The sequence below is a fragment of the Gorilla gorilla genome, chromosome 1 (assembly GCF_029281585.2).
Source record: "Gorilla gorilla gorilla isolate KB3781 chromosome 1, NHGRI_mGorGor1-v2.1_pri, whole genome shotgun sequence".
Lineage (NCBI taxonomy): Eukaryota > Metazoa > Chordata > Mammalia > Primates > Hominidae > Gorilla > Gorilla gorilla.
In genome coordinates, this window is record NC_073224.2 from 224,452,517 (window position 1) to 224,477,051 (window position 24,535).

At 53.1% G+C, this 24,535-nt stretch overlaps 1 protein-coding gene across 3 annotated transcripts in view; it reads right to left on the reverse strand.

The window, feature by feature from the left end:
• The window catches only part of PLEKHM2 (pleckstrin homology and RUN domain containing M2), a 50,272-nt gene that overhangs the window by 2,657 nt on the left and 23,080 nt on the right, over positions 1-24,535 (reverse strand). The window contains exons 2-17 of one of the 3 annotated variants that reach the window (XR_004070656.3): positions 15,769-15,875; positions 15,296-15,405; positions 14,114-14,213; positions 13,481-13,568; positions 12,191-12,377; positions 10,727-10,786; positions 6,561-6,789; positions 4,278-5,096; positions 3,962-4,031; positions 3,753-3,843; positions 3,378-3,442; positions 2,921-3,009; positions 2,182-2,314; positions 1,393-1,583; positions 858-923; positions 63-161 (exon numbers count right to left, since the gene is read on the reverse strand). Coding sequence is in view for 2 of the 3 variants with exons in the window: in XM_031011827.3 (XP_030867687.2) it covers positions 63-222; positions 858-923; positions 1,393-1,583; positions 2,182-2,314; positions 2,921-3,009; positions 3,378-3,442; positions 3,753-3,843; positions 3,962-4,031; positions 4,278-5,096; positions 6,561-6,789; positions 10,727-10,786; positions 12,191-12,377; positions 13,481-13,568; positions 14,114-14,213; positions 15,296-15,405; positions 15,769-15,875 (2,565 nt within the window). In the remaining variant the exon portion in view is untranslated. Of the gene's footprint in view, positions 1-62; positions 223-857; positions 924-1,392; positions 1,584-2,181; positions 2,315-2,920; positions 3,010-3,377; positions 3,443-3,752; positions 3,844-3,961; positions 4,032-4,277; positions 5,097-6,560; positions 6,790-10,726; positions 10,787-12,190; positions 12,378-13,480; positions 13,569-14,113; positions 14,214-15,295; positions 15,406-15,768; positions 15,876-24,535 lie in introns of all 3 variants that reach the window. The other 2 variants (XM_031011827.3, XM_031011832.3) reach the window with 2 other exon arrangements.

The window sequence follows — 24,535 nt, forward strand, 5'->3', positions numbered from 1 at the left end:
ATGGGACCCTGGGGGTCTGGGTGGGTCAGGCCAGGTGAGCGGTGGGGGCAGGCGAAGCTCACCCCTTTGGACACAGCCTGGCAGAGATGCTGCATCCACTCAGCCATCTCAGCCTCGCTCTCGGCACTCAGCTCCAGGCAGGGCCGGTCGGAGAGAATGACCTGGAAGGCGTGGGGCCGATCCGTGGTGTTGGCTCTCCGGCAGCCACCGCACTGCTCCCCCCTGGGCCAGAGGAGGAGGGTGAAACGGGAGCGAGGAGGCAAGGGCAGCACGGGGCGACAGCCCCCAGGGTTGGTGCGGGGTGTGCGGCACAGGGTCTGCCCCACCGTCCTGGGGGCTGGAGGATACCAGAGGGTTCTCCAGGCCCCTCCAGCTCCCAGGAGAGGTCTGGGAGCCCCACCCCACGCCTTGCTGTGCAATGCCTTTCACCTCCAGGATGCCCAAGATCCTCTAGATACCCAAGCATGGCCAGGAGGGGTTGGGAATCAGCTGTCCCGCTGGCCCTCTGAGAATCGGCCGCATTCATTCATGCGTGCTTCCTCTTGAGGGCCTGCTGTTCCTCCCAAATACCTGAACGTCCGTCTCCCATCAGGCCGGGAGCTTCTGGGGAAGGGCCTGCCTCCCCCATCAGACTGGACCTGTTCTAAGCCAGGAGCTCCTTGCTGCCTCCCTCCTCCCCTCCTGTGGGCTCCTTGCAGCCCTCAGAGCGTGGAAGCCCCAGGCCACCTGTCAGGGCCGCTGGATGGGGTGGGTGGGGTTGAGGGCGAGGCTGAACTGCCAACAGGGGCAGCCATCTTAAACCAGGGAGACGGCAGCTCTGGGCCCCAGGATACACCCACTTCTCCCGGGACACTTACCCCATGTTCACCGAGAGCAAAGGGATGACGTCGGTGCGGTCCGGGTACTGGTAGAGGATCCCGTTGCTGCAGGGGCACAACACAGGGCGAGTGAGGCCTGTCCCAGGAACTGGGGCCAGGCGGAGCCCAGGTCCCAGGGTTCCCCTCCCATGCACATGCTGTGGCCATGAACCTGAGGCAAAGGACACCAGGGGCTGTCATCTACGGAAGGGAGGGTGAAGAAGGGCCTGGGGGCCCAGCAGGGAACGTGGCCACCTCAGCAGACCTGGGGCGCAGCTCAAGGTTCATCGGGGGACCAAGCCTGCATCCTCCCCTGAGGCACTCAGGGATTCCTGGGGCCCCAAAGATGACTGGCTCTACAGAGAAGCTCTAACAGCCTGAGCTAAGTCAGCTCCAAGCTCTTGTAGGGAAGGGAAGCGTCCTCTCCTCAGGCTGCTCCCTCAGTGAACTGCTGCAGAGAGATCCCCGCTGGGGACCTGACAGCCCAGCCACCCCAGGGCCCAAGCCCCAGGCCTAGAGCTGCCAGGGCTCCCACCTGAGCACCACGAAGCACGTCTTCCAGTGTTCCTTGCCCAGGTAGGAGGTGCCCGCCTTGTAGTGCAGCATGCCTTCTTTGGTGATGGTGCCCTCGGGGGGTGAGCAGTGGCAGGGCGTGGGGCCCAGGGACTCGTCTGTGGGGTCCTCCCAGTGCACAAGGCCGTAGAAGCGCACGGTGACAGCAGATGCCTAATGCAGGGGCGGGCACGGGGGACAAAGCAAGTAAGGCCTGGGCCAGGCAGGTGGCTGAGCCCGGACTGGATCTTTTTTTTTTCTTTTTGAGATGGAGTCTCGCTCTGTCGCCCAGGCTGGACTGCAGTGGTGTGATCTCTACTCGCCGCAACCTCCACCTTCCAGGTTCAAGCAATTCTCCTGCCTCAGCCTCCCAAGTAGCTGGGATTACAGGCGCCCATCACCACGCCTGGCTAAATCTTTGTATTTTTAGTAGAGACGGGGTTTTGCCATGTTGGCGAGGCTGGTCTCAAACTCCTGACCTCAGGTGATCCGCCTGCCTTGGCCTCCCAAAGTGCTGAGATTACAGGCGTGAGCCACTGTGCCCTGCCGAGCGAGGGTGTCTTAACCTTAGGACACACCCCAGGTAGGAAGGTGGACATGACCTTCCTCCCTTCCAGGGTGGGAAAGCCCCGCCCCGCCCCGCCCCGCCCCGCCCAGGTAGGCGACTGTGAAATGGCAAAGACATCCACGTGCATCCCTTAACGCTCACGCCAAGGCGGCTGCTGCTCTGCCATCTCAGGGGCTGCACTCAGCTTCCTCCCCAGGTTCTTACCTCACACTTCGATTCTTGGGCCACAAATTTGGCCAGTGCCAGCTTCTCCATGGTGGCATCCGTCAGGATGCTGGGGTAGGGAGGTTCTCGACAGCCTTTGATCATGGCTGACTTCAAAGAAGCCAAAAAGAACCTGCACAGGGCGTGAGGTTTGTGGTTAGAGGCCTGGGAACAGGGCCTCAACTGGACAGGGCTTAGTCTTGAGCGCTGCTGGCCTGGAGGGGTCACAGAAACTTGGGGAAGGGACCTGGCTAGACCCAGTGACCAGGGCGGCAGGTGCGGCAATGATGCAGGTCCAAGGTCATCAAATGACAACTGGAACAGGCCTGATCATTCTCAATGGCCAAGGGGCCTTGGATTTTGACAGTGAGGGAAGACAGACAAAGAGGGTGGGCAGGACTTGAACGGGTGGGACCTTGAGTCACGACAAGGATGCAGGCGTTCAAGGGCATGCCTGGCCCAGCAGCATGGCTCTCTGCCTGCCTTCCTGTCCGACAACTCATGCCAGCACCCCCAAGAGTCGCCAGGGGCTGAGGTCACCTGGGCTGACCACATGAGTCCTATGATTGTCGTCTACTTGCCTGCCTCTCTGAGCAGATGCAGGTTCCAGAGGGAATACATCTGGTTTCCCCTCCTGGATCTCCCACTGTCCACCTCCACCCCTGACCCCCAGGCCACCCACGCCTATGGGCAGCTGCGAACTCTCCAATCCTTCCAGAGGGGCGGGGTTGCCACTCACTCAGCCAGCGCCACATCAGCCGTGTCCAGCAGAAACTGCTTCCTGCGGTTGGTGCACACCAGCTTCACCGTCTGCTGGTCAAGGCCAACCTGCCAGAAACCACACCGTGACATGCACTTGGGGCTTAGCTGCTGCCTGGTGGAGGAGGCAGCTTGGCCAGGCTGAGCGCTTGCTGGGGAGGAAGAAGCACACCCCGGGCCGCCACCAAGTAAAGCCCCAGAGGCCAGGGGCTGGCATTAGTGAGGGAGGGACCGTCAGAAGTCTAGCACAGGAAGAGGCGACCTCAAGCTTGGTTCTTACCCCCAGCATCGTGTACAGAAGCCTCTCTGAGAGCTAAGTTGGTGCCTAACCCCGGGAGGGGAGTAAGGGGCCGTGCCTCGCCCTGCAGCTCTATGGGTAAGTGGCTTGAGAAGCCCTGTACCTACAGCAGGCGCACAACTGCGGGGCCTGGACTCACCGACACATAGTCAAGTTCATTGTAAGAAACGGCCTCTTCCACCAGGTATGGCTTCTCTGTGGCCCCTGAGAGAGGAGACCCCAAGGCCTATTATCCCCACAGGCCTCTTTTCCCTCCCCCTGCCCCATTTTCTTAGACATAGCCCCTCTCTTAGAGGGCCTCTCCTTGCCCTGCAGTAGGAGAATGGCGTGGAGTGCTCACAGAGGGAGCCCCAGGCTCACGTCTCAAGGCTGCTGGCAACACCTTCCTTGGGGTGCCTTTCCATCACTGCATGCCAGGCAGCCGGGAGGCACTCAGAGGGCAAGGGGACTGGGGAAAAGGGGCTGAGAGTCAGCCTCGTCTACAACCCGCTGTCTGCCCGGGGGCGGCGGGCACCTTTCCGGAGCAGGTAGACATAGCAGTCTGTGAGCAGCACGTACAGCAGCTGCAGGTTGCCCTCCATGTGCCCAGTGCTCATCCGGATCATCTGGGGGCCGAAGCAGACAAGGGTCAGGCAGGTGGCTCCTGCCGCTCCAGCGGGGGCGGTGGCCCATCCCGCCTTGCCCTTGCCGTCTCTTGCTCACTCCTGAGTTCCTAGGACTTACTTTGAACAGCTGCTCTTCGTTTTCTCGGAACACGTGGATCATGAGCAGGAGCAGGTGATTGTTGTCTACTCTGTGAGGGCCAAGTCAGGAGGGCGAGGTGTCAGGCAGGCAGCGGTGAGAGAGGCCACACCCCACCCCAGAGCCAGGGGGTAGTGCCTCCGCCTCCCACTAGGAGCCAAAGTTAGGGAGGGAGGCTCACACCCCTTCTCACTCAGGCTAGGTCTTCCTAGTGCTTAATTTATCTGGAGGTCAGAGGCGCAGTGTCCCCAGCTTCAAGGGCTGGGAGAGTCCCATGCCAGCTGCAGAGTCTTGTTACCTGAACTCCGAGGAATGGACCATCTCCGAAGGGCTCCCCTGTCCCTCATCCACCCCAGAATCCTCAGCGCTACTCAGACACGGGCTGGGCTGGTCTCGCTTGAACTGGCAGAGAACCTCCTGGGTCCCAGGCTCTGGCTCAGACACAGGCCCCTCCCTGACCAGGGACAGCTGGGCCTCCAGCTCCTGAGCCTCCCTCGTGGTATCCTCTAGGGGCCGAGGCGTCTGTCCCTCTCCTCCTCCTCCCTCTTCTTCTTGGCCAGCAGCCTCAGGGCTACTAGGAACATGCAGCGGTTGGCCAAACCCTGCAGGGTCATGGTGGCCGCCACCTGATGTAACAGTGCTTGGACTCTCGACGGTAAAGCGGTAGAAGTCCATTGGGGCTGAAAGCCCCTCACTAAAGTCGCAAAGCAGCGGCCTCTCCGGGGCATCCCCGGGAGAGCCGGTCCGAAAGGACTGGTCTGGGGGCTCAGCACGGGAGCACCAGGTGCTGGGGTCCAGCTGCCCGTTGAGCTGGTCGATAACCTTGCTCAGGGGCTGCCCCAAGCGCTCCATGGAGGTGTCCTTCATCTCAGGGATCAGCAGGCCCGGCTCGGAGCGCTCGCTGCTCTCCGTGGTGCTGCTCGGCCCCTCTCCCTCCTCCTGGGGGGAGGCAAGCGTAGTGTCTGGCGAGTCCCGCCCAAGGCTTGGGCTGCCGTTGCGGCTGTCACCGTCCCCCTGCTTGGCACATTTCTTCTGGCTGCAGGCGGGGTGGAGTGGACTTGCCTCCTCGTCTGATCTGCTCTTTTTCTTCTTGCCAATTTTCTTCTTCTTTGTGACCCTGGGACAGTAACGATGGGGACAGAGTTAACACCTGAGTAGTCCAGTGCTGAGGAAAACCAGGCTGGGTCACGGTGGCAATGCTGGCCATGTAGCCTCCAAGGGCACAGCTAGCGCGTCAGTGGTCCTAGGCAATGCTGGGTGGAGGCACTGGGTCAGAGGACAACAGTGGCTCAGGCCCCGAGGCACCCCCTTTGCTGGCAGGGGCGGGGTGGGGGTAGCATGGGCTGGGCACAGATGGCTGCAGCCAGAGAAACCCCAGAGTGGGTCTACTGAATTCCTCCTAATGGAACAGCTGAGCTAGCTGCACTCTAGGAAAGAAAAACAGGCCATGGCTGGTCAGGCAATGCCCCCTCCACTCAGCCCCCCTTCGGATGTGGATCCTGAGCTGACCTCACTTCCCTTAGGCATCATCATGGAGGAATCACCCAGAAAGCACTCAGCGCTTTCTGGGCTCACGCTCCGGGTCCCACTCTGGCTCCAGGTTGGCTGGAGTGGGCTTAGCTAAGGGACCCCAGGTCTGAGCATGATGCTGCTGTGGACTGGAACCAGCCCATGGGGTGGCCTCCTGGCTCCAGTCACTGGGGAGCAATCCCCCGCCTCAGGCCAGCAAGCCTGGGCAGTCTGACACGCACACAGGGCTTCTCCTCTTAGTGTGAAGTTTCAAGAGGGGGTCGGGGAGGTCAGGGAGCCGGGGAGGCTCTGGTTGACAGTCCCTGCTGGCCACCCACCACGTCCTTCCTTTCCATGTCCTGCCCATATGACAAAGATACTTTTCTTTCAATGAATCTCAGAAATTGTATCTTAACTTCCAAGAACTCCCTTGGGAAGAAGCACAGCCTGAAGGTGCTTTCTGATCTTAGGCAGACCCAGCAAATGCCCTGGCAGCCTGGACATGGCCCCAGACACCAGCCACGGTCGCTGCCTGTGCCACCTGCTTCCAAGGGCTTGAGCCCTACAATGGAGTGAATGTGTGTGTCCCCTCCAAATTCCTGTGTTGAAATCCTAACTCCCAATGTGATGGTATCAGGGGGTGGGAGGTGATGAGGTCCTGAGGGTGGGATCCTCAGGAATGGGATCAGCACCCTCATAAAAGGGACCCTAGAGAGCTCTCTCTCCGCTCCCCGCCACAACACAGCAAGAAGAGGGACATCTGTGAATCCCTCATCAGAGGCTGGCCATGCCGGCACGCTGACCTCGGACTGTAGGCTCCAGAGCTGTGAGAAAGAATGTCTGTTGTGGAAGCCGCCTGTCTGCGGTGCTTAGTTCCAGCAGCCGAGCTGACTAGGACAGGCGTCCACTTCCTCTTGCTCAAAGAACCTCCTAGAGGTGGGAAGGGTTTCCAGGAAGGCATGCAACTGCCCTCAGGGGGTGTCCCGGTCTGCCCTGGATGAACAGCTGATGCTGGGAGTGGACAGGTTGGACCCCAGGACCTCAGCTCCTTTCTGGGCCCCTCCCTGCTGACCTGATGACCTCGAGCTCCGTGCAGGCATCCAGCGGGTCCAGGGCCTGGTCCTCCTCCTTCTCCTGAGAGGTGGTGTGCACGGGGGTGGTGTCAGAGGAGGACACAGTCTCTGCCGGCTCCTCGTTGAAGGGGTTCTGGCGCTGGGTGGGGCTCCTGGTGGAGGCCTTGCTGCTGGTCAGGTCGGAGGCTGTGGAGCGGGGACCACTGACCGTGTCTGTGAGGTCTCCATCTGGGGGACAAGGAAGCAGGAGACACCCTGTCAGGCACCCCCCGGGGTCCCTGACCCCCAGAGCATGCGTTAGCCCAGGAGGGAGGCAGGCTGGCCAGTTCCTCCCAGGGAAACCTGACAGGGGTGGCCCTATTTCGAGTAGAAGCCACAACCTCACAGGACATGGGTTTTTGTACTTTAGGAGCAACTTGGAAGGAACACCATCTCCACCACCCCTGGGGGCCCTCCAGAGCTCACAGCAATTAGTGGCTGAGTTTGTGTTAAGGGCCCCCGTGGTGAACCAGCCTCCAGGCTCAAGCTCCAGGCTTAAGTCCCATAGGGATGGTGACTTCGAGGCCTCCATGGGTGGCTGGGAGCCCTAGAGAGGAGCCAGGCTGCATGCCTCTTAGGTTACCCTCAGAGCCTTCCTGCCAGGACGCTACAGGGGTACCCAGCAGCCCCGTTAGCCCCATACCCCACTTGTAGGGCTGAGAGGTGCCCAAAGTCCTCTGAAGGGTCCCTTGCAGAGGTAAAAGGAACACAAAGGGAGAAGAATGGAGGAAGACAGCAGAGAAAGTGAGGGGTGCAGAGTGGGGGCAGAGGCTGGGAGACAGGATGGGAGCCCAAGGGGTGGGAACCATGGGGCAGAGGGAAATGCCCAGAGCACAGAGTAGAGACAAGATGACAGAGCAGGGCAATGAGAACAAGGTGTGAAGGGGCAAAGACAGGGGTCCGAGAGGCCGCCCCCCAGGCTGCTTCTCCCCAGCACCCCTGACCCTACACACTCCTCGGGGGCAGGACCAGGCGCCCCTGCAAGGGTGGTGCTGAGAACTCCATTTCTTTCTTTCTTTTTTTTTTTTTTTTTGAGACGGAGTCTCTCTCTGTCGCCAGGCTGAAGTGCAGTGGTGCGAGCCCGGCTCACTACAACCTCCAACTCCCAGGTTCAAGTGATTCTCCTGCCTTAGCCTCCCGAGTAGCTAGGATTACAGGCATGCGCCACCATGCCCAGCTAATTTTTGTATTTTTAGTAGAGCTGGGGTTTCACCATGTTGGCCAGGATGGTCTCGATCTCCTGACCTCGTGATCTGCCCACCTCGGCCTCCCAAAATGCTGGGATTACAGGCGTGAGCCACCGCGCCCGGCCAAGAATTCCGTTTCATTCAAGTGTCAGCTCACTGACTAGTCCTTTCTGAGTCATACCCTGACACAGCCCCCGAGAGGGGAGCTGGCTTAGACATCCCGCCCCACCCAGCCATCTGCCCCTGGTTACTGGAACAGGGCAGGAGAGGAAGCACGGGCAGGTGAAGCACACAGCCCATATGGCCAGTGGCAGATGGGAGCCACCCAAGCAGAGAGCTGAGGCCCAGCTGGTGAAACTGCCTGGGTGAGGGTCAATGGCAAGGGCCATCGCTGGTCATGCTCTATTTGCCGGCCAATGCTCATCTTGCTGGCCGCTGTCTGCCCGGAAGAAAAGAGGCAAACATGCACCCCGCAGCCCCACTGGGGGCCCAACCAGCTGTCAACTTAGTGCCTCTTGGAAGCCACAGGGCAGCTGTCTGCTGATGCAGCACACCGTCCTTTTTTTTTTTTTTTTTGAGACAGGGTCTCGCTGTGTCGCTCAGACTGGAGCGCAGTGGCGCAATCACAGCTCACTGTAGCCTCGACCTCCTGGGTTCAAGTGATCCTCCTGCCCTGCCTCAGCCCACAGAGTAGCTGGGACTATAGGTGTGCACCACCAAGCCTGGCTAATTTTTATATTTTTAGTAGAGACGGGGTCCTCCTGTGTTGCCCAGGCTGGTCTCAAACTCCTGGGCTCAGGTGATCCTCCAGCCTCAGCCTCTCAAAGTGCTGGGATTACAGGTGTGAGCCTGGCCCTTTTTTTTTTTTTTTTTTTTAAGTCTGCTGTCTTTTAATATAAGGACAAAAGAGGAGGCTAAAGGCAATGAGTAGCTCTGCCAGAAAAGACCAGCAACATCGGGGACTTTTTCCAGATTTCCGGGGATCCCAGAGCCTGAGTTCTAAGATACAGAAAACCGTGTCTCTCGGTCCCAAAGCAGGCTCCTGCCAAGCCCATGTGTTCTTGCTCCGGCCCCTGTGATTCTCCTCAGCACACGCAGTTGCACCTAAGAGGAACCCTGAGAGGTGAGTGGGCAGATCATGAGATGTGGTGGGTGTCAAGGCCTGGATGCCCATCAGTTCTGTAAATAAGCCAAAGACCAGGGGAAGGCCACCCCAGGCTCAGAGTTTGGAGCTGACCCAAGTCCTGCCTTTCTCCAGGTCCAAGGAGAAGACAGAGCCTCCCCGGGTGAGCTGCCAGAGTGAACTCAGGAATCCTGCTCCAGGAACTCCAGAAATCTCACCCTGCCCTGAGGCAAGCAGTGCAACTGGGCTGTTAGTTCTCAGGCCGCAGGGAGCTCTGAAAGGCTGTAGAGGAAGGTCAGGCCCTGCTTGTCAAGTGACTGCAACAGGCGTGTCAGGAGGGGGGGGTTAGTTGTTAGAATCGGAGGGAAAAAAAAACAATATCCAGCATGTGTGCTGCAAGAAGAGAGGCTGAGAGGGTACATGATGTTATGATGGAATTCTGGAATCTAAGCTAATTTAACTCAAACAGGGGACCCTTCAATGCTACTCTTGGCCAAGTGTCATAGTTTATTTTTCCCAATGCCACATCTAATTTCCCACAGAGTTAAGGTATTTCATACTCACATTATCTGGGAACGGATCACCTGTCACCCATTACTCAGCGATCATGTCTCTAATAATGCGGGGAGAGCCACGTGCCCCTCATCCTCAGGGTGTGGCAGTTCTCACCTCCCCTGTTCAGAGGCCAGGTTCCCTCACCTCCCCTGTTCCAGGCTGGAAGTGGCCCAGAAGGTAGGAGGCTCTTTAATAACAGGGATTTGGACCAGGTGCAGTGGTTCATGCCTGTAATCCCACACTTGGAGAGGATGAGATGGGGTGGATCACCTGAGGTCAGGAGTTCGAGACCAGCCTGGCCAACATGGTAAAACCCCATCTCTACTAAAAATACAAAAATTAGCCAGGCGTGGTGGCACACACCTGTAATCCCAGCTACTTGGGAGGCTGAGGCAGGAGAATCGCTTGAACCCGGGAGGTGGAGGTTACAGTAAGCCAAGATCACACCACTGCACTCCAGCCTGAGCAACAGAGCGAGACTCTGTCTCAAAAAGTAAAATAAAATAACATAAAGTAAAATAACAGGGATCTGCTATGGCCTCAGATTTAAGGGGGAAACATTCACCTTATTGGCAACATAGACTTTGCTTTGAGTAATCGTGGCCACCTGGGAATAGCTTTGTGAATTTGTGAAGTGGAATTTTAGGCAGAAAAATGCCCAGGCACTGCTACTGCCCAGCAGACAGGGTGGGAGGGCTGGCAGATTTCCTTTTAATCTGCTTTAAAGCTTCAAAGAGATTCTGTCTGTAGGAAGTTTCAGCTGTACCTGGGCAGTTCCCTGACTTGGACCTCAACCACTCCAAAACACCCAAGAAGAAGCCATTAGGAACAGACTGAAAGAATCAAGCTCTTTCTCTTCGATGCTCATCTGACCCGCAGGAGCTTACAACCCGCATGTTTAAAGGCACGGTTTTCCAGAACAAGTCTTGGTTCACTGGGTCAGGCCCTACACACCCCGAGAGCATCAGCTAGCACTGGAATCAGGAAGGGTGACCCTGTATCTCCCGAAATGCAGCCACTTAGTGACTCCGAAAGGCCACTGAGCAAAGGCAGGAGCCCTGCACTGGGAGAAGGGATTTGCCTATGGCTAGAGGTTGAGTTTTCCCACTGCAGAATTCCATCTATTAGAACACCAAACTTGGCTTTATTATGATTATGGATATTATTATAAATAATAAGGAGCTGATTTGATACATGCAGCAAGCTTGGCATGGAAACATTGCAAAACAGGAAAAGAGGGTAACAGCGGACTCTGGCCCACCTTCCCAGTCTGTGCTGGGTACAGACGGCACTGCTGGAAACACATCTCCAAAATCATAATCTACAAAAACGAGGGACAAAACTGAAGATTAGAAACACAGGCAGTGGAAGGACGACTGGAGGGAGGGGAGGGGAAATGGGGTGGGAGACACGGGGAGGAAATAGGAGAGGAAAACTTCAACTTTCTACATTGTATCCAACAACCTTGGGGAAACTTACTAGGGCCCTGACTGCCTCTCAGTCAGGCGCTGGCCCAGGAGCCTCCAACCAGCTGGAAAGACCTGTCAGGGTGACCCCTTTCCACATCCAGAAGCTAGTTCTGGCAGAGAGAAGCCTGGCTGCCTGTGCCTAGCTTTGTTTTCTACCTCTTACGTGCCTTCCCTCCGTACCCTAGCAGGGCAAGGAGACGCTGCCCTGGCAGCTGCAGTTGCACAATCTCCAAATTGCTGAGGGGACACCTCCATCCATGGATCCATCCTTGCCCTGGCTCTTCCGGCAAGGCCCACCCCTCCAGCTCCTCTAAGGTGGCCCATGGGCCCAACCTAAGGAGACTGAGCCGCCGTCTTCAGCTTGCACGGTCAGCAATGCAGGTCTTGCTAACAGCAAGTTTGAGAGGGGACCTCCCTTCCTGGGACATATAACCCGTGGTACAGCAGAAATAAAGAAAGGGGAAGGTCAAGGTCTCAATGCTGAGGCAATTCTAGGGTGCCCCAGGGCTAAACTGGGGCTGGGATCCCCTTCCCTGGAGGTGAGGTGGTGGGGTGAAGTAAATGAAGGGCTCTGATCTCCCACAGGAGATAAAGAGGGGAAAATGGCCAGTTTTATCCATGAACACCAGGGCCTAAGGTTTGAAAGAAACCAGGCTGTTCCAGTAAATCACTGGGTCAAGACAACAAAATGACCTGCAGCTTTTTCCTCGGTCCCTGATGCAAAGGGTGCGACCATCCCAAACACATCAGCGAGCGCAGAAGGAACTCAGAGAAATCGGACGGACACACAGGACACAGTGGCAAGGTTTCCCTGTGCTTCAGACCTGCCTGGTTCTTTCTTCTTCTAGGGGTTGCTTAACCTCTTTCTGCAAAGAATGTGGGGTCAGACAAGCTCCCCAGAACAGGCAACACTCAACCCTGTGACAAGGTTTCCAGGTCCCACTGCTAAACCTTCCTTGTTTAGAAAACTGCCACAGGCATGTGACTAGAACCTTCTGGAAAAGGGTCTAACCTTAAAAAATATATATTTTATATATATATATATAAAATTTCAGCTTTTTGTGCCCAGAATCCACTTTTTAGCCACCACAGGGACTCTGAGGAGATGAAGATCTGGGAAATGGCCAGCCCTGTTTAATTGCAAATTTCAGCCACCAGACCAAAACTAGCCAAGGAAGACATCACCCAGCCAGACTTAAGCAGTTCAAGTCTGTTTCACAACAGGGGCTTAGCTTTTCTGCCCTGGGGCCACTCACCCTCACTAGATGGGGCAATCGCACTGTCATCCCACTCCAGGTTGGTGGAGGTGACGGAGTTGAAGGAGTTGAGGGACAGACTGTCTGAGCCGTGGACCGAGCTGGGAAGGCGGTCTTCAAAGTCCAGCAGGTACTGAGGTTTGTAGTAGTCGGGCATGTAGGGGGCCAGGTCTAGGTAAGGGGCATCCTGAGGAGAGAGTAGAGGAGGCCCGTTTGGTGGGAGGCCTCGTGCAGCGGCCTTCTGCAGACAGCAGGATCCAGGCCTGGGAGACACAGATGTGCCTCTTTGGGAAATCAATGGCTTAAAGTAGTAAATTCAAAGAAAAGCTGCTAAGAAGAGCAATGTGAATAGTGTTGGCTTTTAAAGCTGTGGACTTCAGGCTGATGGAAGACAGAGCTGTCAGAACTCAGCTACACCCTTTGATGCCCCCGCTATCTCTCTCTCTCTTATTTTTTTTTTTTTTTGAGACAGAGTCTCACTCTGTTGCCCTGGCTGGAGTGCAATGACATGGCTCGGCTCACTGCAACTTCCACCTCCCAGGTTCAAGCGATTCTCCTGCCTCAGCCTCCCAAGTAGCTGGGATTATAGGCGCCCATCACCACACCCTGCTAACTTTTGTATTTTTTTAGTAGAGACGAGGTTTCGCCATGTTGGCCAGGCTGGTCTCGAACTCCTGACCTCAGGTGATCCACCCACCTCAGCCTCCCAAAGTGCTGAGATTATAGGTGTGAGCCACTGCGCCTGGCCCAAGGAAGGTCATTTGATTAGGACGGGGCAGCTGCATCCATTTTGAGCCCAGTCCAAGAGGTGCCTGGGAGCCTCTTTGGCTCCATGTGGGCCAGCATCCCGTTTGTACAGGGTGTGATGGGGAGAGAAACTTGAGAACTTGAAGAGGGTGGCTGAAGGCTCGTCATGGAGCTGATGACACTTTTCAGAACCCCAGAAGCACCAGGCTGAATCTGCCTTGTCCTTCTAACTCTTCACATCCTAAACATGAAGGCCAGTTCTTCTGGGCTAAGATACTCCAGGCAATGTGGCTTTTCTCCAAGTTGGATAGAGAGATAGGAAAAAGTCACCTGAACCAGGAATTCTTGCCATCACTTCTCTTCTCACTCAATTCGATGGACCCTGAAACCTTTCCCTCGCCCGAAAAAACAAGCTTTGCTCAAGCCCAGTCATACTCAACAAGCTCCCTCAACAAGACCTGAAAAATGAAGCCACCGCCCACCCTGCCCCCACCCTGCCCCCTCCACTGCTTCCCACAAGCACTGAGAGCCCTGGTGTCTCACCAGATCCAGCTCGAAACGAATGAACTCTAGCCCGGACACCAAGGTCAGGAAGAGCGTCAGGTGATCGTGGCTGCAGACCAGGGCATTCCTGCAAGACACGAGAAGCCACGATGGTGCCTCTGGGTCTGTTTACCAGCCTGGCCTAACCTTACCAACATACCAGCTGTGTTGAAATTTGACACGTGATGTCCCCCACCTTGGACGGCACCCAGCTTGATATAGCTGTTGCCCACCACCCTCTCAGCGATCTCCTACTGGGTTAGCAGCCACACTGCACTGTCCTGCCAGTGTCTTCAGAGATGGACGAGCACAAGGCTTGTCAGGCTCTCAGCAGCTGCTGTACACACTCTGTTCCTGCAGCAACCCCAGCAAAGGCTGAGCCAAAGCTTGGGCACTGGTCAGGTCTGAAGCCTGGGAGGAGGACCAGGGAGCAGCAGAGACCCAGACTGTACCCAGGAGCCCAGATGGGACACCGGTGCTCCCGGTGAAGGCTACCCAGCTACTGGCAAGGTTCTAATGGCTCTCTGGCATCACTGATGTGGCACACTGTGCTGTCTGCATGACAAGAGCCTTTGGGAGGTAGCTGAAAGGGAGCTCTGAGGCTAGGGGAGACAGACCGTCCCAGATACTCACTTGACGTAGTACTTATGCAGCAGACCCAGGTTCTCCTGGAACAACCGCAGGTAGCTCTCCAAGGAGTTCTCATTGAGGGCCAGGTACAGCCAGGCACGGCCTGCAAACAAAGGCAGGAGTAACCGGCAGGAAGGCCTCTCAGATTGCTGGCTTTTATTTGCCAAGCAAGCGCAGAAAGGAAAGAAAGAGCAGGTAATAATGGGACCAGGCACTTCAGTGGCCTTTGTGCTTGGTGGGGTACCAGAACCCCTGAGTGCTTTATTTTCCTAATCAGACCTCAGCATGTAGCTGGCCAGGAAATTCTGATAAAGAGGGCAGACTGCACACTTCAGACAGGTCAAGAAACGCCAGGACTCCGCACTGATCCTGTAGGCTAACAGTGATCCCAGCTCAGGGAGAGAAACCAGACTCCATAGCACGTGCTCAGGCTGGGATTCCATAGGAGTCCAGCTCTCGCTGGCAGCTCGCCCTCCTTCTCCCCATCACTGCTGTGCCAAAAAACCATCATATGCAGGGAGAAAAGAGGCCTCATGGAGGGGGCTGGCATTTTATAAATTTATTATTTATTACTATTATTTTATTTTTTGAGACAGAGACTCTGTCACCCAGGCTGGAGTATAGTGGTGTGATCATAGCTCACTACAGCCTTAAATTCCTGGGCTCAAGGGATCCTCCTGCCTTACCCTCCCAAAGTGTTGGAATTACAGGCATGAGCCACTGTGCCCGGCCATTTTCCTAAATCTTTAGAGATGGGGTCTCACTCTTTCTTCCAGGCTGGAGTGCAATGCTGTGGTCATGCCTCACTGCAGCCTCAAACTCCTGGGCTCAAGCCATCCTCCCACCTCAGCCCCTGAGTAGCTGGGACTATAGGTGTCTACCAAGACATCCATATAATATTTAAATTTTTGTAGAGATGGGGTCTCACTGTGTTGCCCAGGCTGGTCTAAACTCCTGGCCTCAAGCCATCCTCCCTCCTCAGCCTCCCAAAATGCTGGGATTATAGGTGTGAGCCACCATGCCTGGCCTGGTGCTGGCATTTTAACACCCCACTGCTACTGGACACCACCAGGTTAATTCGCCTCCCAGGGCTGACCCTGAGGGTAAGCCTGGGACAGAGCCCCAAGCTACCCACAGAGAAGGTGGAGCTGGTCCCTTCCCCAGCGTCTCCTTGTGACTACTCACTGCGCCCCAGGTTGGTGGCCACGTGCTGCAGCACCTCGATCTGCTTGATGGCCTCTCTCCGAGTAAAATGCACCACGAGCACCCAGTAGCCAGAGGAGAGGTCTTGCAGTCTGAGAAAACAGGACAGGAGCTGCTGTGACCTGCATGGGGCCACCCTGGGAAGCTGCAGTCGGCTGGTCCAGCAGCGAGCGCAAGGCAGGAAGCGATGGATCCCCAGCAGGTCTCCCAGGCACCCAACACACCTTCACACCAACATATCATTTGTGGCAAATCCTCCCTCCATCATTTATGTCTGCCCAGAGATGATTTACTGGGGTAACTACAGAGAGACTGTGGCCCACCTGAGTGGGACAAATCCCTTTCTGCCAAGGGGAGAGAAGAAAGAAAAGGCAGAGAAGCTAAGGGTTTCTCTGTGGAGGCTACTCATGGCCTGGGTTGTGCTCTGTCGTCTTTGGAAACTTCCTCCACCTTACCCGTACAGCAGGGCGTGGTCCAGGTGCTCACACAGACGCTGTAGGACCTTGTCATGGTTCCGGATGGCAGGGGTCTCATCCTCACATGCAGCAAAATAGCTCTGCAACTGAAAGAAAAAAAAAAAACCCTCCAAATCAGAAATGGATTAAGAGGAGGGCTACAAAAGTTCTGGAATCAAGAAGGTAGCTAAAAAAAATCAGTCAAATGGTGTATCCACAATGACCAGCAGAGACGTCTACCTCAAACCACCCCTGTCCCAGCTGCTGCTCTGGCACTGGAGGTTCCAGCAGGCAACAGCTGTATCTTTACAGCCCAGTCCCCCAGAGGCACCCAGTCAGCAGTCCACACAGTGACAACTTGAGGCTGGAGGGATCCACTGTCCATGCATAGGTCTCAAGTGGTGGCAAGCTTCAGGCCAGGGCCACAGCATGGCACAACTTCAGGGGCACTATGTATAGTGCTGTCTAGATCAATGCCACACAAACCCAGAGTTGGGGCATTGATACAGAGAGCACTAGACGTATTTTCCTCCCATTGTCAATAGACCTTTAAACTTTGCTTATGTTATTTTTTTGCCCTATTGAGAAATTTTTAATTTTTAGACAGTCAAATCTGTCCATCTTTCCCTTTATAGTTTCCCATTTTTCCCAGTCATATATTAGAAAAGTATCTTTTTTCTTTTCTTTTTGGTTGTTGTTTGTTTTATTGAGACAAAGTCTTGTTCTGTTGCCCAGGCTGGAGTGCAGTGGCACGATCTCAGCTCACTGCAGCCTCCGCCTCCTGGGTTCAAGTGATTCTCCTGCCTCAGCCTCCCAAGTAGCTGGGATTACAGGTGCCCACCACCATGCCCAGCTAATTTTTTATCTTTAGTAGAGACGAGGTTTCGCCATGTTGGCCAGGCTGGTCTCAAGCTCCTGACCTCAGGTGATCCACCCACTTTGGCCTCCCAAAGTGCTGGGATTACAGGCGTGAGCCACTGTGCCCGGCCTGTTTGTTTTGAGACAGGGTCTCACTCTGTCATGCAGGCTGGAGTGCAGTGGTGTGATCACGGCTCGCTGCAGCCTCAATCTCCTGAATTCAAACAATCCTCCTTCATATCACAGTGGCCCCACTTGGAGCTACCCTCTGCATATACTAAGGGCCGATGGACTGGGGCACCTGCCCCACCAGCCTTTTTGCCAGCCTTCTTGACATGGAATACTAGAATTGCCTGCAATGCTGGATATGGATCTAGGTGCATGCAAGGCTCATGTTAAGCCCTACACCAAGAAGGACACCACTGTTCCTGGACTGGGCTGATAAAAGGAGATTTGGACAGTAGGTGAGATGAACTGCAGCACTGTGCAAACCCCACCAGGCTGGTGAGGGCAAGGGCAGCTCCATCAGCCTACTTAAGGACAAGAAAGCCCAGATATTGGACTGAGTTCACTGCAACCGCAGTTACAGAGAGAGGGCCCCTTTCAAGCACATCTCTAGGAGAAAAGTCTCTCCAAGTTCATGTTAGCCATATCCTGTTCTGCTACTGCCTTTCCAATGGCCAGAAGGGAGTGGAACACAAGACAAGAGCACAGATGCCTGATCCTGATCTCAGGTTTAAGCTCTTGGGACAAACATATTCTCAAGTGTTTTCTGGAAGCAGTGGTAGAGACGGCCACAGCAGGCAAGATACATCAACCACACCAACAAGCATGTGCTCCTGGAGAGAGACCAACAATTCAGCCCCCACAACAAAAATAGCCTCTCTTCTCTGCAGCCCGGAACAAGCCTGGCAGGCCTGTCAGCCAGGACAAACCTCAGTCCTGCAGGGTCTTCCCTTCCCTTCCTCCCAGAGGCAGGCAAATCAGAGCACCAGAAGGAAAGATTTCTAGAGCTGAAAGAAAGAGGAATAAGCCTGCAAAAACTGCATAATCCCTCTCAGCAACAGCTGGAAACATTATTGCACACTTCAGCATTAAGTACGACCACACTGGGGTAGAGCTTTTTTTTTTTTTTTTTTAATTTCAAAATCTGAGTAAATCTGAGATCAGAGAGCCTATAGACAGATGTTACAGCTGGAAGCATCCTTAGAGATCTAGTGCAATGTTCTAATTAAAAAACCAAAACAGGGCTGGGTGTGGTGGCTCACACCTGTAATCCCAGCACTTCGGGAAGCCAAGGCGGGTGGATCACGAGGTCAGGAGTTCAAGACCAGCCTGGCCAAGATGGTGAAACCTCGTTCTCTACTAAAATACGAAAATTAGCTGGGTGCGGTGGCAGGCACCTGTACTCCCAGCTACTCAGGAGGCTGAGGAAGGAGAATTGCTTGAACCCAGGGAGCAGAGGTTGCAGTGAGCTGAGATTGTGCCACTGCACTCCAGCCTGGGCAGCAGAGTGAGACTCTGTCTCCAAAAAAAAAAAAAACAGGGCTGGGCTGTAGTGGCTCACGCCTGTAATCCCACCGCTTTGGGAGGCCGAGGTGGGTGGATCACGAGCTCAGGAGATCAAGACCATCCTGGCTAACATAGTGAAACCCCGTCTCTACTAAGCAAAATGCAAAAAATTAGCCAGGCGTAGTGGCAGGCGCCTGTAGTCCCAGCTATTCCGGAGGCTGAGGCAGGAGACTGGCAGGAACCCGGGAGGCGGAGCTTGCAGTGAGCCGAGATCGCGCCACTGCACTCCAGCCTGGGCAACAGAGCAAGACTCCTTCTCAAAAACAAAAAACAAAAAACAAACAAACAAAAAAACAGAATATTATTCATTCTCTTGAATTATAATTCCCACATGGAAAAGAATGTGTATATGTGTGTATTTACAGAGACGAGGTTAAGTCCCTCAATATGGTTTTTAGTTAAGTGACAGGACCCAGGGCTGGAACTCAGACTCTTTTCTCAGCTAAGATACCTTTAAAGAAAAATTATTCTGAAAACATTTGCTCATTGTAAAAATGGAAGCAACACAGAGGTGTGTATAAAGAATAAAGGCCCCCTTGCTCCCATTTACTACTGCCAACAGCTTGGTGTGCACGTATCCCCCCAACTCTTTTCCTGTATACACAGACCTAAGAAAAAAAGAAAAAGAAAGAAAGAAAGAAAGAAAGAAACAAGAAAAAAAGGAATGCCACGAGTGGTGGCTCATGCCTGTAATCTCAACACTTTGGGAGGCCCGAGGCAGGAGGATCGTTTGAGGCCAGGAGTTTGAGACCAGCCTCAGCCACATAGCAAAACGCTGTGTCTACAAAAACAAACAAACAAACAAAAAATTAAAAATTAGCCAGGCGTGGTGGCTCACACCTATAACCCCAGCACTTTGGGAGGCCAAGGCAGGCAAATCAGTTGAGGTCAAGAGTTTGAGACCAGCCTGGCTAACATGGTGAAACCCCATCTCTACTAAAAATACAAAAATTAGCTGGGTGTGGTGGCACATTCCTGTAATCCCAGCTACTTGGGAGGCTGAGGCAGGAGAATCGCTTGACCCTAGGAGGTGGAGGTTGCAGTGAGCCGAGATCGCACCACTGCACTCTAGCCGGGGCAAAAAATAAAAATAAAAATAAATTAGCTGGGCATGGTGGCATGCACCTATAGTCTCACCTACTTGGGAGGCTGAGGCAGGGGTCAGGGGGAGGTATCCCCTGAGCCCAGGAGTTCAAGGTTGCAGTGAGGTGTAATGGCACCACTGCACTCCAGCCTGGAGCAAGAACTTGTCTCAAAAAAAAAAAAAAAGGAAAATAAGATCATGCTATATTCGTTCTGAAACTTGTTTTGCCTTTAAGGTATATCCATGTATATTTCCATATCATTGTGATGTACCATACTTCAACCATTGTTAAATATGGATATCATATCCAGTTCCTGGACATAGCACATAATATTGCAGTGACCATTGTGCAGTCCTGTGTGGATGCTTCTGTATGGTGAGTGCTTGCAAGAGGAACTGCTGAGCCAACAGACAAACACATTCACAATCTGCCTGGGTCCTGCCACCTGCCCGTCTAGAATGTCTGACTGATTTACACTCCCACCATGCTGGCCAACACTGGATATAATTAGTCTAATTTTTTCCAGTCCATTTGGTGAAAAATAGTACCTGTTTTAAATTGTACTTCTCTGATTAAAAGCGCAGTGGAACATCCGTATTAGCCACGTGTTTCTCTTCTTCTAGGAACTAAGTATTCACAGCCTTTGCCCAATCTTCCACTGGCTGCTTGTGTTTTTGTTGTTATTTGTTGCAGCTTTTTTTTTTTTTTTTTTTTTTTGAGACGGAATCTTGCTCTTGTTGCCCAGGCTAGAGTGCAGTGGCGCGATCTCGGCTCACTGCAACCTCTGCCTCCCAGGTTCAAGCGATTCTCCTGCCTCAGCCTCCTGAGTAGCTGGGATTACAGGCATGCGCCACCGTGCCCGGCTAATTTTGTACTTTTAGTAGAGATGGGGTTTCTCCATGTTGGTCAGGCTGGTCTTGAACTCCCAACCTCAGATGATCCACCCGCCTCAGCCTCCTAAAGTGCTGGGATTACAGGCGTGAGCCACCGCGCCCAGCCATGTTGCAGCTCTTTAAGGATTTAACCTAATGTGTTGTTATACATTATTTTCCCCCCTGTTATCAATTGACCTTTAAACTTTGCTTGTCATTTTTTTGCCCTATTGAGAAATTTTTAATTTTGATGCAGTCAAATCTACCAGTATTTTCCTTTATAGTTTCCCATTTTTCCCAATGTAAGATTACAGAAGTGCCTTTTTTCTTTTTTTTTTTTTTTTTTGAGATGGAGCCTCGCTCTGTTGCCCAGGCTGGAGTGCACTGGCACAATCTCGGCTCACTGTAGCCTGCGCCTCCCAGGTTCAGGTGATTCTCCTGCCTCAGCCTCCCAAGTAGCTGGGATCACAGGCACCTTCGACCATGCCTGGCTAATTTTTGTATTTTTTAGTAGAGATAGGGCTTTGCCATGTTGGCCAGGCTGGTCTCGAACTCCTGAGCTCAAGAGATCTGCCCACCTCAGCCTCCCAAAGTGTGGGGATTACAGGCATGAGCCACCACGGTTGGCCACAAAAGTGCCTTTTTTCTTTTATAGTTTTAGGACAATTTGGTTTTGGTTTTTAGGTTTAGATCTTTTTTGTTTTTTCACTGCTGGTTTTTGGTCCCCTTATGTTTTTATTTATTTTATTTTATTTTTATTTTTGATAGAGACAGGGTCTCCCTATGTTGCCCGGGCTGCTCTCGAACTCCTGGGCTCAAGGGATCCTCCTGCCTTGGCCTCCCAAAATGCTAGGATTACAGGGGTGAGCCGTCATGCCCGGCCGGGTTCCCTTATGTTTAGATCTTTATACATGGCATGAGGTAAGGATCCAGCTTTATATATGGCATGAGGTAAGGATCCAGTTTCACCGTGTTGGCCAGGCTGGTCTCAAACTCCAGACCTTAGGTGATCTGCTTGCCTTGGCCTCCCAAAGTGTTGGGATTACAGGTGTGAGCCACGGCACCCAGCCCTCGTATTTATTAATGTTAATTAATGGTCCAGCTCTTCCTAATCCTCTCACCTCAGCCTGCTGGGTAGCTGGAACTACAAATGCATGCCACTATGCCTGGCTGATTTGTGATGTAATATGCCCCTTTTAAAACTACTTCTTGTTGGCCTATTATATATTCCTGTGCTGGTCCTCCATTTAAAATTTTCACTTTATTCAGCATTTTAGTATGGGCAGAACAAGTCCACCCCAGCCCCCTCAACATTCTTTTTCAAAACTGTTTTGGTAGCTGGGCGCAGTGGCTTACGCCTGTAATCCCAGCACCTTGGGAGGCCAAAGCAGGCGGATCACCTGAGGTCAGGAGTTCGAGACCAGCCTGGCCAACATGGTAAAACTCTGTCTGTACTAAAAAAAATACAAAAATTAGCCGGGCATGGTGGCCCATGCCTATAATCCCAGCTACTCGGGAGGCTGAGGCAGGAGAATTGCTTGAACTCGGGAGGTGGAGGTTGCAGTGAGCCGAGATCATGCCACTGCACTCCAACCTGGGCAGCCGAGTGAGACTCCGTTTCAAATAACAACAATAACAACAACAACAAAACTGTTCTGGCTGTTCTAGTACATTATTTTAATCAAATTTCACTACAATTTTCTTCTGGATTTGTACTAGAATTTTTTTTTTTTTTTTGAAATGGAGTCTCGCTCTGTCGCCCAGGCTGGAGTGCAGTGGCGCGATCTTGGCTCACTGCAAGCTCTGCCTCCCAGGTTCACGCCATTCTCCTGCCTCAGCCTCCTGAGTAGCTGGGACTACAGGCGCCCGCCACCATGCCCAGCTAATTTTTTGTATTTTTTTTAGTGGAGATGGGGTTTCACCGCGTTAGCCAGGATGGTCTCGATATCCTGACCTCGTGATCTGCCCATCTCGGCCTCCAAAGTGCTAGGATTACAGGCATGAGCCACCGCGCCCGGCTTGTACTAGAATTATACTGAATCCAGAGATCATTTGGAGGAGGAAATAATATTGCAATATTGAGTCTTCCTATCCAGGAACATGGAGTCTTTTCCCCATTTATTCAGGTCTTCTGTTATATCCTTTGGTAATTTTTATAGCTTTCTTTAGGTATGTCCTGCACATTTATTTCAAGGTGGCTTGCATATCTACACATGGTATTATGAGTTAGGAAGCAATCTGTGCCTTGAAACAATTTCTGCAAAAAGTACAGTACAAAGAGTGTATATGCCACGGTGGTGGAGAGAGAAGGCTCCGTAGGCAGGAAACCCGGGTCCAAAGTGTGGCTCTGCGACTACAGAGGTGGGCACCTTTGGCAAATTACTTAACTAACTCTCATTTTTTCTCATCTGCAAAATGGGTTATAAAACAACTATTTAGACCTGAGCTGTCCAATACAGTAGTCACTAGCCACATGTGGCTATTTAAAGACGTTGGGAGCTGGGTAGCAAAGCACATAAACGTAAATAAACAGCAGTGGCACTCTCTTAGCTGTAATGAGGCCGCAGCTGGTAACCACCTCCCTCCCGCTCCAGTATCAGAAGGCTCTGAAAGAACAGGAGTGGAAGGAAAGCAAACATCGAAGAAATGAGGACCCCAGAACAGAATTAATGGGGTGAGTATAACAAATATAACCCAGCCTGGAAGCACAATCCTCATCTTTTATGCCAAATTACTCTTTGGTTGCACTCAATACCTGCTGGTAGAGCTAATACCCACTACAATTAGGGCCATGATTTATTGAGTGCACACTCTGTGCATCAGGACGGTGGCAGAGCTGTTAAGAGTGTGGATTCTGGAGTCGGACAACTTGGTTTGAATGCTGACTCTGCTACTCATTCACTGTGTGACCTTGGGCGAGTTACCTAACCTCTCGAAACTCGTTTTCCTTGTCTGTAAAATGGGCTTAGTAATAGGACCCTCCCTGTAGGTTGCCATGAGGGTTCATAATGCTTACACTATGTTTATCAAGTACATGATACATCATAAACACTTAACAAATGTTAGCAGCTATGATGACGATGACACACTTTTCAAACGTAATTTAATCACCACCGCAACCCCGTAAGTAGGTCACAGAGCTAGTAAGGGGCAGAGACAGATTTTAAACCCAGGTCTTTTCATCAAACCTGGGTTGGAGGTCCCTGAATGAATAATGTATGTAAAATGTTAGACTCTAGCCAGGCATGGTGGCTCACGAGTATAATTCCAGCTCTTTGGGAGGCCAATGAAGGAGGATCATTAGAGGCCAGGAGTTTGGGACCAGCCTGGGCAATATAGCAAGACCCCATCTCTATTTTAAAAAACTTTTTTGTAAAGTTAGACTCTATTTAAATCCCCTCCTAATACATTTTAGGGGAATCCAAGAAAGAAAAATGCCGTTCCGGGCCGGGCGTGGTGGCTCACGCCTGTAATCCCAGCACTTTGGGAGGCCGAGGCAGGTGGATCACAAGGTCAAGAGATCGAGACCATTCTGGCCAACATGGTGAAACCCCATCTCTACTAAAAATACAAAAATTAGCCGGGCGTGGTGGTGTGCACCTGTAGCCCCAGCTACTCGGGAGGCTGAGGCAGAAGAATTGCTTGAACCCGGGAGGTGGAGGTTGCAGTGAGCTGAGATCGTGCCACTGCACTCCAGCCTGGCGACAGAGCAAGACTCCATAAAAAAAAAGAAAAAAGAAAAATGCAGTTCCCTCTCTTTTAAATCATGAGAACTGGCCGGGTGCAGTGGCTCACACTGGTAATCCCAGCACTTTGGGAGGCCGAGGCAGGTGGATCACTTGAGGTCAGGAGTTCAAGACCAGCCTGGCCAACACAGTGAAACCCCATCTCCACCAAAAATACAAAAATTAGCTGGGAATAGTGGTGGGTGCCTGTAATCTCAGCTACTCGGGAGGCTGAGGCAGGAGAATCACTTGAACCCAGGGGTTGGAGGTCACAGTGACCTGAGATCACGTCACTGCACTCCAGCCTAGGCGACAAGAGCGAGACTCCATCTCAAAAAAATATAAATATAAACTATGAGAACTAAAAGCCCATGGTAGACATGAGCTCAGAGTCTTCTCCAGTTCTGCTTCTTGGAAGACAGACCAAGGAGAGCGGCCAGGGTGGCTTCTCTACCAACAGCCCTTGCTGGTACGCTCTCTGTCCTTTGGCCCCACACTGGCATCTCCCGAGTGAGGATGTGTCTTGTCAGTTTTAAAAAAAGCTGCAGCTGCTCCAGGAGGGGCTTTCCCCACTTCTGGGAAGAAGTTCATTCTGCTGATCAGACTGCCAAGTGGTTCTGAGTGTTTCCTTTCTGTTCATGTGGATTTTGGGGAA